This window comes from Brachyistius frenatus, unplaced genomic scaffold (genome assembly GCF_029030835.1).
Source record: "Brachyistius frenatus isolate BFR_SWC_R1_liver_20210118 unplaced genomic scaffold, ASM2903083v1 Contig_6, whole genome shotgun sequence".
Taxonomy (NCBI): Eukaryota; Metazoa; Chordata; class Actinopteri; family Embiotocidae; genus Brachyistius; species Brachyistius frenatus.
In genome coordinates, this window is record NW_027210605.1 from 7,396,254 (window position 1) to 7,415,749 (window position 19,496).

General features: G+C 39.7%; 1 protein-coding gene across 2 annotated transcripts; it reads left to right on the forward strand.

Moving 5' to 3' along the window:
- The first annotated feature begins 3,853 nt into the window (after window positions 1-3,853).
- Window positions 3,854-19,496, forward strand: gnai3 (guanine nucleotide binding protein (G protein), alpha inhibiting activity polypeptide 3). Of its 2 annotated transcripts, none has more exons than XM_069688955.1 (9): window positions 3,854-4,464; window positions 10,650-10,692; window positions 11,142-11,283; window positions 11,392-11,549; window positions 12,822-12,950; window positions 14,175-14,304; window positions 15,455-15,608; window positions 16,455-16,654; window positions 17,713-19,496. In XM_069688955.1, exons 1-8 carry the CDS (start codon window positions 4,347-4,349, stop codon window positions 16,643-16,645), a joined length of 1,065 nt encoding a protein of 354 aa, XP_069545056.1. In that variant the 5' UTR covers window positions 3,854-4,346; the 3' UTR covers window positions 16,646-16,654; window positions 17,713-19,496. The 2 variants fall into 2 exon arrangements, with proteins under 2 accessions (XP_069545056.1, XP_069545057.1); XM_069688956.1 differs by having other exon boundaries at window positions 17,720-19,496.

Here is a 19,496-nt window from a genome sequence, read left to right on the forward strand (position 1 = left end):
TAGAAAGAAGATTAACACGAATTGTTGTGGTTGTTGTTGTTGTGGTTGTTGTTGCGGCAGACATTTTCAGATCAATAATTGAGTGATCCAATCAATCATCTCTTTCCTCTCCTGCCCTCTAGCTGCCTCTTGCTCTCTGAATCTCTGTGTCCTTGCATGTGAGCGTGTTGCAGGTAGGGGGTGCTGTGTCGCTGAGGTGAAATGAAGCACTGAAAGCAGGATGAAAGAGGAGTGACATTTTGAGGAAGGCGGGATGCTGAAGCTCGTCACTATAACGCTCCATATCTGAACCAATGCCATTTACCACAACTTCAGGTACAGCATAATGTATTTAACACCCCAACTCATTCACTAAATGCACAAACATTGGGAACATTCACTTAATTCGGGAAGTGTACTGTATATTGCTGAAGTGAATCATTATGCCCTCTTGATTTTTATCTTCTGTAGGCCTATTTTCAATATAGCTAGGAGCTGTAATATTTTAGTTTTTGAACATAGTTGTAGTTGTCATCCAAACACAGATTCCATCTGAGACTTCTCTATTTTCTGATCGTCCTAATTTTCATACCCCATCGGACAGAGTGACTAACAGCTTTCATGTTGCGCAGTGGAGGGCGCCTCCTGGGGTGCACAGAAACAGTTCAAACAGCCTGACCTTTGTGACAGGCTGTGACACGCCCAGTGAAAAATGCTCACGGACAGATGCCACCATCATGTCAACACGAAGGATCACTGGGTGCACTACACATTCATTGGGTGGATGAGGTTGATCGTTCCTCACAAACCAAACACTTAAACAGATAACTGTGATCATATGAGATGCCACAAACAGGCACACAGCTCCCAGACAAGACATTACAAAACAAGACATAGTATGGTGGCTGATGGCAGTGAAAAGTCTCCCTCAATGGACCAGAGATGAACTTAATCACATACATTTCTTACTTACTTTCAAACCCTGACTTCTCTGAAATCCGCATATTCCCCCTTGCAGTTATAATTTTTTTTCTCAATCTCGTTCCTTATTCTTCTTTTTTTTTAAAAGCCTTTTTTTGGCAGCTTTAACATCTTCAAAAGTTGGTGCCTGACGCAAGTTTTATGAGGTTTGGAGCATCGTTTGACCTTAAACATCAACTTCCTATGTCATGGCGAAACATCAAACTTAGCCGCATCGCCCTGGCCATTCTATATACTCTATACTCTATACTCTATACCAGGGATCTTCAATGTTTTTCAGGCCAAGGACCCCCAAACTGATAGAAAGATGGAGCATGTCACTTTTTGGACATGTATGTATGTATGACTTTTTTTTCTTTTTCGGATGACATAGTATAACTTTTTTTTTTTTTTATCATATTTTGGACAACATACTTTGGATATTTTGGATGACTTTTTTTTATCACTTTTTGGAGTATGACCTTTTTCTGAACTGACACTCAAGTTACTTCTCACTGTGAGGCAACTGCTCTAACCAGTGCACAATGAAAAAAACAAAAGTCTCTTTTGGACTTTTTTTTATTTGAGTTTTGTATTGTTGTTGACCTTTGGTTTGGTATTAGTATGACTGCACCTACAAACACGAGTGGCTTACCCTTAGAGGGACTTGCCCTCCTGTGAACCACGTGGCTTACCCTTACAGGGATTTTGCTCTCTGTGAACTGTGTGGCTTATTAAGGGGACTTGCCCTCCATAAACCATAACCATGAGTGATACCTGAGCAGAGCTCGAACCCGTGTCTTCATGAGGTCGTTTCCAGCTCGGTGTCAGTGTTGTAGAACACTGGACTATCTTCGGCGCCAGAGGACAAACCGAGGCAGGAGAAATTGAAAATGAGTTCACTCAGAGCTTCCAGCAACTCAGCCGACAGTCTGGTTAACTCAACAGGTAAAAGATTCTTCTTCACCAAGGTTGCTATTAATGGTTCAAATTCCACCTTGGCTTGTTGATGGTGATTCAACTTTTAGTGGAGTTGAAACGTTTGGAGAAATTGAAAAAGTTTTGCATACACTACACATTACAGGAAGATATTTAATATCACTGCAGACACCCTTGAAAACACGTATATCTACTATCCAAAGAATGTCTGTGGCAATTTTGGTCGCATTTGAATGAATATTTATGAACGGTGGAGTTATAGATTGCAGTGAGCAATGCTGTCTAACTCTCAGGAAGATTGGTGGTGCAGTGGTTTGCACTGCTGCCTCTCAACTAGAAGGATAAGGGTTTAATTCCCACTTTTTGTCATGATTTAAAAAAAATCAAAAGTAATTTTTGACTTTGAAAATGCTGGTCTGTTTTTGAACAACATGCCATAGCATGACTTTTGGGTTACTTTTTGGCCGCCACACCACGGGCATGCTGATCGACGAAAACAAATTATTTTGATAACTTTTAATTCCAAACATGTTCAGAGTGCACAGGCTAAATTTCAAGTCGATTGACAAAATCTGTAGGAGGAGTTCGTTAAAGTACAACGTGTGAATCGCCAAAAATGGCGACTAAATTCAAAATCTACTATCCAAAGAATGTCTGCGGCAATTTTGGTCCATTTCAATGAATATTTGTGGACGGTGGAGTTATAGGTTGCAGTGAGCCAAAGATTTGTCACAATGCACCTGGGAAGATTGGTGGCACAGTAGTTAGCAGTTTTATCTCTCAGTAAGACAGGTGGGGGTTTGATTCCTCCCTTTGTTATGACTTAAAAAAAATTATACTATAGCATGTCATCCAAATTATAAAAAATAAATAAATAAATAAAATAAAAAAATAATAATAATAAAAAAGAAGTCAAAATACAGCAAAAAGTGACCCTAAAGTCATTTTTGGGTCACTTTTTGGACGACGTGCTACAGCATGCCTTTTGGGTCACTTTTTGGCTGCCACACTACGGGCGATCGACGAAAACAAATTCTTATGATAACTTTTAATCCCAAACATGTTAAGAGTGCACAGACGAAATTTCAAGTCAGCCGACAAAATCTGAAGGAGGAGTTTTTAAAAGTACAACATGTGCGAATGGCCAAAAATGATGACTAAATTCAAAATGGCGGACTTCCTGTTGAGTTGACGTAATGGTGCTATGTAACTTTTTTGTACGTCTCGGTGTGATACACGTGTTCACCGAATTTCGTGCATGTAGGTAAATGGAGCCGCCGGGGTATCTGTTTAGGGGGCGCTAGCGAGCTATTTGGCCACGCCCACTCACGACTCCGCTAAAATACTAAATTTTCGCCCTGGAGAGACTGATGTACCAACTTTCAGGAGTTTTTGAATATGATAAAGCCGCCAAAAATGCAGTTGATTACGGAAAATCATAATCGCTTGGATAACAATAGGGCTTTCGCACCATCAGTGCTCGGGCCCTAATTAAAACAACAAAAACAAAAACAAAATGATAAATATACAAATGATAGCAATATACAATAAATACAATATTTGAAATACCTTGACAAATTTCCTGTTGAGTGCAAATCCTTTAAAACCATAAAAAAAAAAAAAAAAATCTATAAAGGCAGATCGGATGATTTTGATGTCATTCAAATCCACACCTGCAGTTCAGCTGTGAGTCCTGTGGGGGAACTCTCACACCACACAAAACTCTTCTGACTGTGAACGAGAATGGACTGCAGGGAAAACTTGCACATGTGTCTTCAGCTTGTTTTAAACAATATTAATCTTCAGGTCGCAGACGTTTTAGAGGAATGTTTTGACGTCTGCTCGAATGTGAGCAATATAAATGCAACATAGGCAGAAAATCGTTGAGATGACTACATTTCCCATCAGCCCGTAGGAACGCGTCAATCTTCATGTTTCATTACAGTTTTCTGGGTTTGCAGCTGGATCAGCTGGATGGACTCGCCACTGCGCAGCAGCACACAGTTTAACGGGGACAATTTGGTAATTTATTTTATTGCGCATCAGCTCTAAAAACGCTGGACTGAGCGTCCAATTTTATACAGAAGTCTACATTCAATATTGTGTTGTCTTCCTTTTTCTTTTTTTTTTTTTTTAACTTTTATTATATTCTGTGCGTCCAAACTACGAATAAGTTAGGTGTACATTGATTTTGACTTCCATTTCGGCGAAGTTTTTACGCTTGAAGTCCCATCCTGAACCACCTGCAGAAGTGAATGGGTAGCAGCTGTGTGAGCTCAGCAGCATCAGACTGTGGGTTTAGTTGGACAGAGCCTCCGGTGCCAACGCCTTTTCCCCTCTCTCCGCTTGTCCCCCGGCTGGGAAACTTCAGCTCACACCGACCCCGAGAGCTGCTGGACGGTGTTTCCCTTCAACCTATGAGCTGCTGAAACTACAATCCGACACCAAGAAGTTGTTCCAGAGCAAAAATGGGCTGCACGATCAGCGCCGAAGACAAAGCTGCAGTGGAGAGGAGTAAAATCATTGATAAAAACCTGCGAGAGGACAGAGACAAATCGTCCAGAGAGGTGAAACTGCTTCTGCTCGGTAGGAACTACATTTACTGGCTCTCTTTAATGACTCTGTTGTAGCTGCCATGACCAGTCTGTTTGGGTACTTTGAATTTTCACTGTTTCACTGCAGGATAGTGTTTAGTTTGAGTGTCTCCAAACACTCCTCCCCCTCCTCCTTCTGTTGCTTTAAAGCAGCTGTGGCTCATCATTTCTGCTCTGACTGAACTTCAGAAGTAAACCAGATGTTGGTGGTCAGAGGGCAACTGCAAGTCCTGAGCTGTCTCATGGTTTTCTATCAGTGTTGAAATGGAGGGAGCATGTTGATAAGTGTTGTTACTTGGCACAAAGCGCTTGTAACTCTGTTTTACTTCTATGACAAACTTAAAACTGACCATGGTCACACTCTTCTGGGTCAACACGGACCTGAGCACAGGGAAATCTTTGATATTTGGCAAAAAAAATAGTATTTTGTCACACATTATAAAAAATATCATAACCAGTTAATCAATATGCTAGAATCATTGCCAATTAAGTTTCAATTAATCAACTAAGCAATTACTCCACTTATTGTTTCAACTCTATTGGTTTTGAGTGTTTTTCATCCATCTGGACTCCATCTGTTCAGAGTTTGTTTCCTTTAATCAAATTAGTTCAGTTGTTGCAGATTTCAGGTAGATCATACTTCCCCCCCAAACACGTGAAGAGTCTTGATTTTTGGTGTGACACCAGTGACTTGGTGTCAGACCTCCCCTGCAGTGATTTAACATTATATTGTTGAATGTTGACACTCACTCAGCAGTACTGTCACTGTGGGTGTGGACTGCACAGACGTGCCAGGGGGATTAAATCCATTTAATCCAGCAGCTCTCAACATTATTATGTTTAGCGCCCTTTACTGCAAACGTCCCTCAAAGGGTAAATGTAAGGATCAAATTTTCACAAAGTTATCAAAGTGTAAACCCTATTTTGTAGTCAAAAATGTGTTTATTTTAGGGCTGCAACTAACGATTATTTTGATCGATTAAATTTCCCATTGCCTTCAAGATGATTTGATTGTGATGTCTAAAAGAAAAACAATGCCATCAGACTTACCTAAAGGCGAGTTGCCAATTTAAAATCTCCTTGTTTTGTCAGACCTACAGTCCAAAATTCACAAATATATAACATAATACTGTATACAATATATGGTGGACTATTTTTTTGAAAAATTAACAAACAAACATCAGAAAGTTTAATTAAAATGTACACTGTTCATCTGTTGGCCTGATCTACAGTTTTTGTCAGTGAAACTACAGATTTACTGTTTGTAAAGAAAACGGTGAATTACTTTATTACAGTTTCTATGCCATTAATTATTTTCAAAGGTTTTCACATGTGCATTCATATCTGCGATAGGGACTTAACAGATGTTTGTTTAAATGAAATCTTTGAGATTATCACTTTTAAACCCACAATAATTTTCTCGTGTGTGCTCGCAAACAGCTGTCTATTTAAACATCCTGCAGACACAGAGAAATATTAGCCTTTATTTGTTGTGTTACTGACAAACTGATAAATCAGAGTTCAACATTTAGCTCAGTTTTGTTCTCCACCATCTTCTTAGCTTAATATCTGGAACTTTAAATGCTTAATGCTCCATTCGCTAGTTTATAGTAGGTCATTAGAGCTTTTTTACTAAAAACAACTGCACACCATTATGGAAATATAGTGGAGCATAGCAGAAAAGGTTTGGTCAGAAAACCAAAGAAATGAGCTGAAAGATGAAAAAAAAAATTGTAGAGCTGTGGCAGTTCGCCACAGGTCAGTTGCAATGAAACGCAACCCAATTCTGTGTTTCATTGCAACTGACCTTTGTCATGTATATAATTATATTCACTGGAAAAAATGTAATAGCTGAATGACCTTCTTTTACCAAAGCTTCTCTTTGAGCACCTTAAAAGGATCGTTTTTTTGGAAGTCCAGCCCTTAAACACAGTTTTTTGTTTACCAACATGTCGGGTGAATCAACGCTGAAAGTAAAAAAAGAACACAAAGGTTGAGATATCTGTAAAAATGGTCTGAACATAAACTATGCGTCACCTCTAAAATATTTTGCACCAAGTGTGAACTACGTTTTGATACAGGTTTGGATTTTTACCATTCTAGTCAAAAGAAGTATATTATGAAGATACACGGACTCAAACATGGCTTAGTGTTCACAGACCCAAATTCATTGTGTAAATATTTGGGCCTGGGTACACTCCATAGGAAATAATTTGCAGTTGTTCCATCCTGGTGGGCGTCGACCTCGGGTTAATCCTCAGGTTAATTTTTTAACTATTGGAAAAGCTTTAACCAATCGGTGTGTGGTATCCGGCCGAACCTCCACCACTGCTGTAACTACATTTAGAAAAAAACGCTTGACTTTAACGTCTACACATTTACCCACTGACACCGGCCTCTGATTGGTCAACCCATCAAAGTGGCTGTGCTAATGTGAATGCAAACAGGGTTTCCAGACTGTAATAACAGCAATCTGAAACTGTGAGCAGCAGTCTGGTGGAGATGAAAATAAACTGAGCATTGATTGACCAGAAAATGTAAGACTGTTGAGCTCTTCCTGGAGTGTCTTTAGTTTCCCTGTAACATTATCTCATAAGATCTGATGAGAGCTGGCCTGAGACATATTACCAGAGTCAATGAGAGTATCAAGTGTGTAATTAGATGTTTGATTCCACGTACAGATATAATGGAATAAATTAATTCGTGCAGCAGGACTTCCTGAAGAAATTGCAGCAGAATGCACTGCTTGCATTCGATGCAAAAGACTTTGTGTCTCTACAAGCTACAGGGTTTTATAATACTGGTGAAAAATGTCTGAAAGAAACAAATTGCAGATTATGATTGCAGAGGAGCTAAATCACCAGGATAATCAATGCTAAAGATAGTATTTTTCTTGAAGAGATCAGTACAAAGTGTCACGTAAACATAACACTAACAGGAACTATGACTTCTCAAAGTTGTCAAGAAGATGATTTCCATGCTTTCCAAATCTCCAGATATGTGATGGATTTATTAATTCTTTATCTATTTTCCTGCCTGTTTTCACTTGTTGTTCTGGATCACATTCCTGGTAGAGTTATTTTTCTCAATGAAAGGCAGCTTTCCCAACAGTGTGTTTGTCTTCTATGTTTGCAGAGAGTTTTCTCTTAGCTTGACATAGAAGATATGGCAGAACAAAACTATGTCAGTTAAATATACTTCCTATTATTTTCGAGCTACTTGTACCCACAACAGTGAGGTGACTCTTGTCAGCAAAAGAGTGTTTCCACTTTTCTGCTAACAGATTACAGCAGGATTGTTGCGTGGAAGATGAGCTACTTTAGGTAGTGAAGATTTGAAATTAAGTCACGTACATGTGTTTTTTTTTGGACCCACCCGAATCCTGCCAGCAGTTAACTGATGTATGAGGAATAAATTTAGGCTGATACATGTGATGGTGCAATACTACAATGCAGGCTAAAATCTAATTTTCAAATTCCGACCACAGAGATTTTTCCAGGCAGTGCCCTTCACTTCCCGTCTGTGCTGCAACAAGAGAGTTAGAGGGGAAAAACAAAGAAAAGTTCCGTTCTCTATTCAAAGCCACAGAGGTTTAGAGCCAATGCACCCTTCCAATGAAAATGGTCTGTTTGACCACAAACAGTGATTCATAAAAAAAAAAAAATCTGCATTTGAGATTCTTGTTAAATGAAGCTTGGTTTGGAGTCTGACTCCTGCATGGGTTTGGACTACCGTGAATGTCTGTGTAAAGTTGGTTTGTGAATTGGCAGCAGGCCACAGCTGGTGATCAGCCAAAAATAGCATGAATGAGAGAACTGGTGTCTGACAAAATTGAGGAGAGAGACAAACACAAATTAACCTCTCCTCTCTGTCTGTGTGACAAGTGTCTTCTGCTGCTGACAGCTTATCCAAAGAATTCATGGATTTAATTTGTGTTGGCAGGCCATCTGAACACTTTACTCTGCTGTAAGCCTCCTTGACAAAAACCATCCACTGAGGACTCCTGACTGTCAAGTGTGACTGTGTCTTCAGGGCAATCAACAATGTTAAGACAATGTATTTTGAAATATGCTTCCATCAAGGCTTGAACTCCCTTCTTTAAACAAAGAAGCATTCATTCATAGTTCAGATTCCAGAGGTTGAAAACATATTCATCCTGTGGTTTCTGATAATTACTGTGGTTACATTAAGCAAAAGAAGGTTCTACTGCCAGTAGAGCCCCAGCCCGGATGTTTATGGAAATAACTTCTTACCAGTTGTCTGAGAGTGACATCTAAGGTCCAGTGTATACACATGTTTTCATGCCTCTTTAATTAAACTTCAGCAAACCGCTGATTCTATAGTGAGTCAGCTGGTAGCACAGGGCCAAAGCACTGACCTGCTACCACAGATACCTGGGTTCAAATCCCAGTAGTGGATCACACATGTATTTTAAGGAAACAGTGAGGGTATTACCAGACAAAATTCGGGTTCATTTTGAAACTTTTGGAGCAGCACCAAAACTGTTCTACCACCGCCATCGTTGGAACTCCTGCAACGTTACCCACCAAGACTGGTCGCTTATTGATCCACCCTTCACAATTGCTGAGAAAACCTTAATGCAAGCAGAGTTTCCAGACTATTATCATGGTAAAGACTGAAAGTGTGAGCATTGTTTGGACAGGGCCAGGCTACAGCGATAACAGCATTTTGGCTTACTTCCTGTACACTTTTGCAGACAGAATTTCCTCCCCACGTTACCCAGATTGCAGATTTGATTTTTGAGGTCACTGTTTCTCTGAACTGATCAGTTATCCAGTTTATGACTCTGCTTTTCTGTGTTTTTTGAAAGAGTTACATTTGTGTAGTGACATTTACACACCAAACAATTAAATGAGAAATCAATATATAAACAAAACAAATACAATTGTTAGTTGCAGGCGACCCTACAGCCATGATTGAAGTCATTGCTATTGGTGTTATTCAGTGTCACTGCTGTAGTGAATCCTAATGGCCATTTAAGTTGCTTTCTTAAAAGACAGAGAGATGAGATAGCATGAGTCCTTGCTGTGATACTCATTTTTGGCTGATAAAAAACAAATGCCTTCCAACATCCTAATGAGGACCCAAATTGTTCGGGTTTGTTGTCACTAAAGTCGTTCCAATCCCTCTGATTCTGTTAAAAGGGAAACAAGAGGTCATAAAGTGACCGCAGAAAGAACGTATTCACATATTTGAATGTTGTGGTGAATATGAGAAAATGTTATTGCATATTTTCTGGTATTTGTTGCGCTGTGCTTATTCACAACACTTCATATGTCACAATTAACATTGAAGAAAGGGGGTTAGATGTTAAAAGAAAAAAAAAAAAAAAAGATAAGTAAAGGGACCGGCCTATCTGATGCTGCAGAATTGGGTTTGGGATAGAACAAGTTGGTGTTTGTTTTTAGGGGGCTTTAAATTGCTGACATACTCTTTGAATCATATGCGATATTTTTATGGCCCCTCTGCTCTCTGACGCCCAGAACAGCCTGATATTTGGGATTGTCTCTCCAGTGGAAAAACACGGTTTCAGCCAGAAGCATGACAACTGTTTCCTGTTTGGGCTGATTGTGGTAGAAGTACAGTAAAAGTTGCTCGTGTGAAATCCTCCTCCTACTCATCATTATTACAGTATCTTCTATTGTAACGAGGGTATTGTGAGGCTTTGACATCACAGGTGCCAGTCATCAACTCATCATTTGTCACAGATGTCATCACACTGCATCCCATTATGTTCCCTTCTCCTCTGCACTTCATTAGCTTCAAGCTGCCTTATACACATTTTACAGTAAGCAGTAAATTTTATCTGACTCCTCTACAAGACACTGTATTTCCTGACTAAGGCAAATTAAATGTGCTCTTGCACTCAAACCACTGACTCATGCATCAGATTGTTGATTACTGCAGCGTGCGATGGAGTACTTAATGACTGTATGTACTCCTCCAGGCCCCACTTAAATGTCTGCCACTGAAATTCATCACATGGCAGCTTTTTCTTTGGAATTTTATATGATATTTGATTAAATGAGATCAGTTTAAGTTCAGCCATCAGCCATCCTCCATGTGAAGGGTGCAAACTTGCAAGACATGTTTATGTGACTGCTGTGCTTTCTCCAGATATGATGGCCTCATGTAACTGCAATCCCTCTTTTTCAGGTGCCGGGGAATCTGGGAAAAGCACAATAGTAAAGCAGATGAAGTAAGTTACAACTTGTATCACAGTCCTGATAACAGTGCTCATCATATTATATCAAACTCCTACATCCTGTAAGAAATGCTATTTTTGTATTGCACTGATTAAACACAGTCCCCCTCCCTGTTTTAGCTGCAGCCTCGTTGAGTTCATTTTTGTGGAAATGCTGTGAGTCGGAGCCTCGTTTCACTCTGCTCATGCTGAGGAGGAAGCCCCCTTTTTGTATAACATGTCAAACAATGACCACAGAGGCCAGTTGTAGCCTGGCAGGACCTGAATAGAGTCCCCCGGTTCCCACATTAGGCATGCTGTATGCTCACTGAAGCTCAAATTCCAGCCCTAATGACAGTGGTGCATTAGTGTGATTTGTCCCACATTTGTTAAGGCGATTGTTCACACTTAAAAAATATTTATGTGAACTTGAACAGCCTGTTTGGATTTTGTTTCTGTGTCAGAATCATTCACGAAGATGGCTACTCAGAAGAAGAGTGCAACCAGTACAAAGTGGTGGTGTACAGCAACACAATCCAGTCCATCATGGCAATCATCCGGGCGATGGGCCAGCTGAAGATAGATTTTGGGGATGCTACGCGGGCGGTAAACTTACTACACTTATTCTACATGAAAATGTAAACATTCAAAGAGACACATGAAGCAACACAAGAATAATTTTACGTTGTCAGCAGTTATTGATTTTGTTGCCAGGACGATGCCCGCCAGCTGTTTGCCCTGGCGAGCTCGGCAGAGGAAGGACTGCTGTCTGGAGAGCTGACCGGCGTGATTCGGAGGCTGTGGAGCGACAGCGGCGTTCAGGCCTGCTTCGATCGATCGCGGGAATATCAGCTCAACGACTCTGCTGCATAGTGAGAACTCACTTTAGATAAAGAGCACCACTGACTCAACAATTATCAACAACGCAACAACAATTATTAGATGAGCTGATTTGCAGATGACTGTGGTCTTTAGCGGTCTCAATTATTTCCAGAAAAAAGTCTGCAAAAATAATAGTAAACTAACTTTTAATGTGGCAATCAGCCTCAATTTTTTTCTTTTAAAGAAGTTAAATAATCCACAAGTAATGATTTTATTTGATTGTAAAGCAATTATTAGTCTAATCATCAATTATTGTATCAATATATAGATATTTGGCAGCTATTCAATACATAAAAATTGAATTTCAGGTTCCAGCTTCTTTACTGTGAAAGGTCAACAAGTGGGTACTTATTTTTCTGTTTTGTTTGATGATAAATTTTATTTAATTTACTTTTTAAGAGACGTTTTTGTCATCTTGTTTTCTTCATCATATGGAGGGTGCAAACTCTGAGTAAAAGTAGTTTCGCTACTTCGTGTCTGCAACATTTTTACTGGAACAATTAGGAAGCAAGACGTGTCTTGCTCTTCGAGGTCCTGTGTCAGCTTGTTGCACAGCTGATCGCATTCCTGAAAAAGGCGAGAAACGAAGGAGAAACTGACAACTGCAAAATGTTTCTGTCCACTTCTATTCATTTATATATCACTTGATTTGACCAAATAGTTTTATTTTGTTATAATAGTCAACCACTGAATGAAACTGTCTGATGGACTTGAGAGAAAAATGCAAACAAAACGGTTTGAGCTAAATATAGTTCTGTCTTGTCTCGACCAATCAGACAAGGATAAATCTCAAGGATCTCTGTTTCTGTAGCGTTTACTTCAAACTCATCCTGAAAGAAAAAGTAGCTCAGTGTGAAGGGCATGTTCTTTGTTGTGAAAACAGCCGAGCTGTCATGACTCTCTGTCCACACTGAGACGAGGGGAACCAGTGGAGTTAGTCTGTTTTTACTCAACCCACAAGGAGCCCGTGTTTATTATCCTCGAAAATATGAGCCCATATTTAGTATCATTCTGTGGCGTCCTCAGATGTGTGCATGCAGAACAAGACCAACACATGACCAGATGTAAGTGTCTGACAGACATTTTGTTGCTGTACAGTACACTGTAAGGCTGGTAAGACAATTTTACCACGTTATTTGAATAAAGAACATACTGGGAGCTGGCTGTGCTGTAGATTATCTCATGGGTTTTCAATAAAATTAAATTATCACAATGCATTTCCTCTCAGATCATCCTCACGTACTATTTTTTCTGCCACTCAGCTACCTGAACGACTTGGACAGGATCTGCCAGCCGAACTACATCCCGACTCAGCAGGACGTTTTGCGTACTCGCGTGAAGACCACTGGCATTGTGGAAACTCACTTCACTTTCAAAGATCTCTACTTCAAGTTAGTACAGCTGTAATCTGCTCATGAAGGGCCCTGGCCTCACGTGGGCTGTCGGTGCCATAAAATCAGCTTATTAACCTTAACAGGCAGTCGGAGCCTGAGTTGGTTCATTGTATTGGTCCTCACCCCCAACCTGGGAGTTATTACTGGGGTAGAAACTGTGATTGTTTTGTGGGATTTTCTCCACTCATTGGTGTGTTTTTTTTTTTTTTTTTTATCTCTTTATAGGCAAATTGTCATGACTGATTGCAAGAAGGCACCACTTTATATTAAACTTTAAATTAAGTTAAGAATCAGTGAAATAACACTATTATTTAACGAATGAGAAAAAACATTTCCTTCCCTTTGATAGTTTGTTTTTCAATTATTTAAAATACATTTTGAAATAACTACATCTTACTGGCAAATACATGCATGGAGGCAGGTTATATTATGTTGCATATATATTATTTCAAATTTATTCATACATTATCCATAGAGCTCATACTGAATGAGCCATGTGCTCTGAGCAGTGAGCCGGTTCGAGTCCTGGCTGGAATGACTACATGCTGCTTGTCTCTTATGTAATAACATGGTATTGATTGTTGATTCGGCTTGGTTGATGTTGCTTTGACAGCTTGTATATTGCAGCCCTGATTTTCAGTCCTCATTTATAACTGATATACTGGTGGAATTCACCCCGATACGACCCACCTCTATGGCAGTTAATGTAATCACATCACTTCAGTCCTTTTACATGATTTTGTCTCGCTCCTTTACTTATAAATATTGGTGGAACATTAACTATAATTGCCTGCCGGGCCTGCCAGTGTATAGCCATAAACATACCCAAAGTCTGGAGGTGTGTAATAACTGAATTGTTGTTGGAGCACACAGCGGTCTGTCACTTCATTGGTGTGAGTTGAGCAGCTCGGTATAAATTCAGTTTGCCTCCGAGGGGCTCAGGTGAAGGCAGAGGCAGCAGACACAAACAAGGGATTAGAGAGCGTGTGTGTGCGTGTGTCTGTCTGTCTGTCTGTGTGTCTGTGTATTTATGCTCTTGCCCTGGATTTGAGATCCTTATAAAACCCTGAAATTAAAATCACATTAAAACTGATGTGAACCCACTTGTTTATTTATGCAGTTACTGAGTCTCTCTCTTCGTGTGTGTGTGTGTGTGTGTGTGTGTGTGTGTGTGTGTGTGTGTGTGTGTGTGTGTGCGTGCGTGCGTGCGTGTCTCCTCAGGATGTTTGATGTTGGGGGTCAGCGCTCAGAGAGGAAGAAGTGGATCCATTGTTTCGAGGGAGTCACAGCGATCATTTTCTGTGTGGCGCTCAGTGACTACGACCTCGTCCTGGCTGAGGATGAGGAGATGGTAAATGATGAACAGTGTGTTTATGGTTCACTGTCTGTATCTTGTCAAAATGTCTGCTGCAAAACATCCAATATCTACATGTCATTGCAGGAAGGACACAGGTGTTGCTCATCACAGTAACAATGGCTATGCTCTATTAAAAGGTGCCAGCTGAGTTCACACCACATGATTTCAGCCCTAATTTTCTACTTGCCGACATGTTTTTGGAGATCTGAGGCAAATGAGTGTTTGCTCAGTGCTCCCAAATTGGCACTCGAATGCTGTGTGTGAACTGTTCAAAGACGCCATCGTAGAGACTTGCCGATGAATCGTAGATGCCCAAAAGATATCAAGCAGGTTAAATATCTGGACCTGTCAGGGAGTTCAAACCTTGCACTGTGAAAAGTGTTGTGACCTGGTTGACTAATTAGAGCAGCAACGAGCTACAGCCAATGAGAACGCAAGAAACAGGGAAACATGGGGGAGCAGTTGAGACAGATTGAGCAGTTAATTTCTTCAGACCAAGTGACTCAAAACAACCTTCGTCTTCATTTCTTTCTTTTTCCTAATAGTTCTAAAGCAAAAATAATTCTGTAAATGTTAAAATCCTGTCTTCAGCACTTTATTGCGTTATTTCCTGTGTCACATCTCACGTACTTTGAAGACCAGACAGTCCTCAGGGAATCTTTGTGCCCAAAGATGTAATTGTAATGTGTGACCGCCGATCAGCAATGTAATGTGCTACACTGACTCCCAAGATTTCCATTTACAAGACAGAAAGTTGTGCAGTGTGAAGAGCACAGCACTCTGATGACTTTTAAAGTCATGTAATGTGTGTGTGACAGAAGTCAAAACACTGTGACTACGAGCTATATTTTACAGCTGGTGGGGCAGACATTTGACTTCAGCCTCTCCAAGATTTGTAAAGTATGTTTTTATTAGTCTGTTTGGTTACAGTGCTGTTTGTTCTCGAAGTGTTCGCGTATGTGCCACAGTGGGTCTTTGGTTGCATGTGTGTTTCTGTGTCCGTGACACCAGTTGGAGCGAACTAGCTCTGTGCTGGTCGGGTTTTGAAGCGCTCCGCAGGCCCTGAAAGCAAAGCAGCTAAATGGAATTCAGCAGGTGACGTGTCAACATGTCCTCTGTAAGAACCCATGTGCTCTTTCCTCAGAACCGGATGCATGAGAGTATGAAGCTTTTTGACTCCATCTGCAACAACAAGTGGTTCACTCTCACCTCCATCATCCTCTTCCTCAACAAGAAGGACTTGTTTGAAGAGAAGATCAGCAGGAGTCCACTCACTATCTGCTACCCCGAGTACTCTGGTGAGACAAACTCTTGTATTAGCGTGGCAACTTTTGTGTAATTGCTCCTTGAGTGTTTTGATCTGTGGAGTAATTTATTTGTCTCTCTGCTGCATCGCAGCGTTGACTTCATGGAAATCTTGTGTAATCATTCTCTCTATTTATTTTACAAAGGATTTGGTTTCTGCTACAAAAGCCAGTTTTCAACTTGTGGTTTGTGTTAAATAAGCTTTGAATATAAATCCAGAGGCACTGTGTTTTAGTGTTGAGCTATTTTATCACATGGGAACTTCATCCTTTCGCAGTAAGCCTGTCTATAACCGAGTACGTTTTCTGCAAAGTAAACCTGGTGCAGCCAAACATAGAATCATTTCATGTTTAACGTTGAATAATTCACATTTTTCTCTTGTCAGTTTGTACAGCCTTGGCCATTTTAATGTGCATAATTTATACAGTAGATCTCAAATACAAGGGTTCGTGTCTTGGTTCATCTTCACACTCAGACTTGAATAACCTCTTACACAAAAAAAAAGAATAATCATGTGGAGTTCCTCATTTCAAATGTTTTGCACTTTAGATTTTTTTTTAATTTCTTTTAAATGAGCTTGATGCATTATGTATTTCCCACAGTAAACAAAAACCTGCTTCAACAAAGAACATTAAATGAGGCCCGTGGTTTGAAACAGTGGAAAATAAGCACATAGTGGCCACAGATTAATGGCATCTCTGGTTTGCTTTAGTCTGTTTAATGCATTGTAAATCACATGTTGAACTTCTTTCCAGAGATCATTAAAGGGTTGTAAATTATTCTATCCAGCATTTCCACAGACAGTCTTATCTTTTCTAAACTGACCCTTTTCACTGTAGGCGGTCACTTGTATGAAGAGGCAGCATCTTATATCCAGTGCCAGTTTGAGGATTTAAATAAACGAAAGGACACCAAGGAGATCTACACCCACTTCACTTGTGCCACAGACACCAAGAATGTGCAGTTTGTCTTTGACGCTGTCACCGACGTCATCATCAAGCTCAACCTGAGGGAGATTGGGCTCTACTGAAGCTTCCAGGTCAGCACTCTGACTTTCAGCTGCACTGCTGAGATCTGGCAACATGGAGTCTGTGTCAAAACCAACAGTTTTAAATGTTAGATCTTTGCATCACCTCACAAACATAAGAGTCATGTCTCTGAAGTGATTTCACTCATAATGACTTAAACCTGTTGCCACTTTGGTCCACAGTGAGTTTGAGAGTGATAATGCCATAATATAATATAATATAATGATATTGCAGGGTAGTTTTACAATTAATGATAGTTGGGATTATATACAAATATATATATTTTTTATATATATAGCGCCAAATCACAACATAAATCGGAAACAGTGTATTTTTAATTGCAGCAATAAACAAACTATATAACTAAACTGATACTACATTATTCTAATTTCTCTTCCAACAAAATCAGCAGCATGATGACAAACATGTCAACATATTCAGTGGTAATATTTTGTCATGATGTGACAACTTTTTATTACATAAACAAGGACCGTGTATGAAATGTTAGAGGGCTTTTAGTTTGAAACAGACAGAACCTTGGCTGACCAATGGTGTAACTCAGTCAGAGGGTTTTTGTCAATATCAAGGATGCGTCTTTGCTCGGCTGCCTTTCTAGTATGCTACATCATTAAATCCTGCAAAGGATTGTTCCAACATAAAATCCTGAAAGTTTTGTTTTTATGTTTGATGTAATTTTTGGGCAAAAAAGAGGAGCGCTACCTTACCTTTGCGAGTATGCTTGTGATTTAGCAGATCTTCCACCCAGCCACTGAAAAACTGTTCGTGAGCTTCTATGGTTTGTAAACTTCTGCAAATTGTATGGATTTAGTTCAATAACAAGTTCATTTATAATGTCCAGAGGCTGTGATCTGTTCTCTGGCTTCCAAGTCATATGGTTCTATGTTGTTAATCAGTAGCAGTAGCAGTAAGAACTTATTCCTCCTAATATGCTGCCCCCGTGCCAACATGCAACATAATGTGACTCACCTTCACATTTCCTATTCATAGTGATGCATTGTATTTCCATTATTTCTAAACATATTAACAATCATTTTCCTTTTCCCTGAAGGTTACAGGAGAATAAGGACTTCTGAGATGTCTTGTCTGCAGAGGGGAATTGGAAAGTAGGTGTTACTAAGGACTAAGCTGGTGGCCACGGTGCGTGCAGGACCTAAATTGCACTAAATTTGGGGACTTGCAACTACAATCACTTTTGTCTTATAGAGTTAAAGATGTGGAGCACTCTGGGAGGAAGTAAGTGTTGGAAGCTTGTGAAATGACCATCGTGAGTCCAGTTATATTTAAGATCTTTGCGTCACTCAGGCACGTTAAGCCACTCTGACGTCATTAATAGTTTGTCATCTGCACAAGGACCAAAACAGACTCTCTGTTTATCAGCTCCATCACTGCATTCAGTTTCACAGCTAAAATATAAACTCTATTCACCCCTCTGTTGTGTTTAATCTTCTCTTAGCTGTACGTCAGTCTCACGGCACCTTTATTGAATATTTGCATTTGTTATTTTTTGATTTTAATTTTAAGTTGCAGTTAAATAGTATTTCCACTTTTGGATGTATGAATGCCATAACTTATGTATGGAAAAGAGTTTTGTGTGAGCAGTGTAATGTACAGTATATAATATAACCGTTTGGGTCTGGGATTACTTAGCTAGAGTCTAATGAACTCTGTAGCAACACCGCTGTCTACATAGTTTTTCAATTTTAAGTAGACCACATTGTACTAAATATTGTTATTTTCGAGACACATCACTGTGGGTCAGTTTCTGAAGGGACATCTTGATTTTCCTGTTATTCAATAAGAGATCAATATAAATCTTTTTTTGAGGGTAAATTTTCAATCCAGTGGATATTGGTCAAGAAACATAAAGGATTTTAAACATTAAAAGTCAAATTGTTTTTTGATATCGCCAAAAGTCTTATTTGGGTTCTTGCTGTTGCTTTTACATAATACTGAAGACGTTTTTTGCCGTTATATTCTGCAGTAAAGCACAGTTTGGGTCACATCCATCACTTACTCCACCGAATAATCCCAGTAGCTGCTTTTCCCAAAGGTCAAGATTTACATGGACAGCTCACTTTACATTTGAATATCTGTCATTTTAATACAATTGAATGATGGCACAAAGCTGTCTGACCGATTCCCTGTTCTCAAGGCTAAAATCGAACCCACAGGCAATACTAATCAGTTGTCATCCACTACAAAGGAACCGTCTCACCTAAACAGTGCAGAGAAGGAGGTCAGTCAGATTGTTAAAAGTATTTTTAGACTGCAGTGACACATCTGTATGCCTGAGCTAAGGTCCAGCGTGTTCCAGCTGCTGCACACACCACAGCTCACTGATGTGCCCTTTTCTGTTTCCCTATAAAGTGGGGACGATTAAAATCAAACTAGTCATTCTACAAGTCAACACGCTAGCACGCAGGGACAGATTCTTTGAGCACAAAATATCAAGTTGTTGTTTTTTCTCATTTCAGTTTACGGGGTATACTCTGCAATATTCCATATTTTTCTATTGTCAACAAATTTCATGAGAAAACCTGCAATGTTGTAGTCAGTCTCTCAATACTTACAGACTTCTCTACACTGCCCCCAGCAGTCAGTTTTTATTTTTCCTGCTGAGGAAAAACAGCTCACAAATGAGTGAAAATTTTTATTTTTGAAGAAGGCTAAATGATTTGCAATTGTGATGCTCACTGATGTGTTTTTAATAGTTGTTGCACACAGTGGAGGTCTAATGTCACAGAGGAATGAGCTAAATCTGGTTATGGTTTTGATATTTGGTGGGATTTGTTGACAATAAAACAAATAAAGACTGTCATATTTATCCTCACA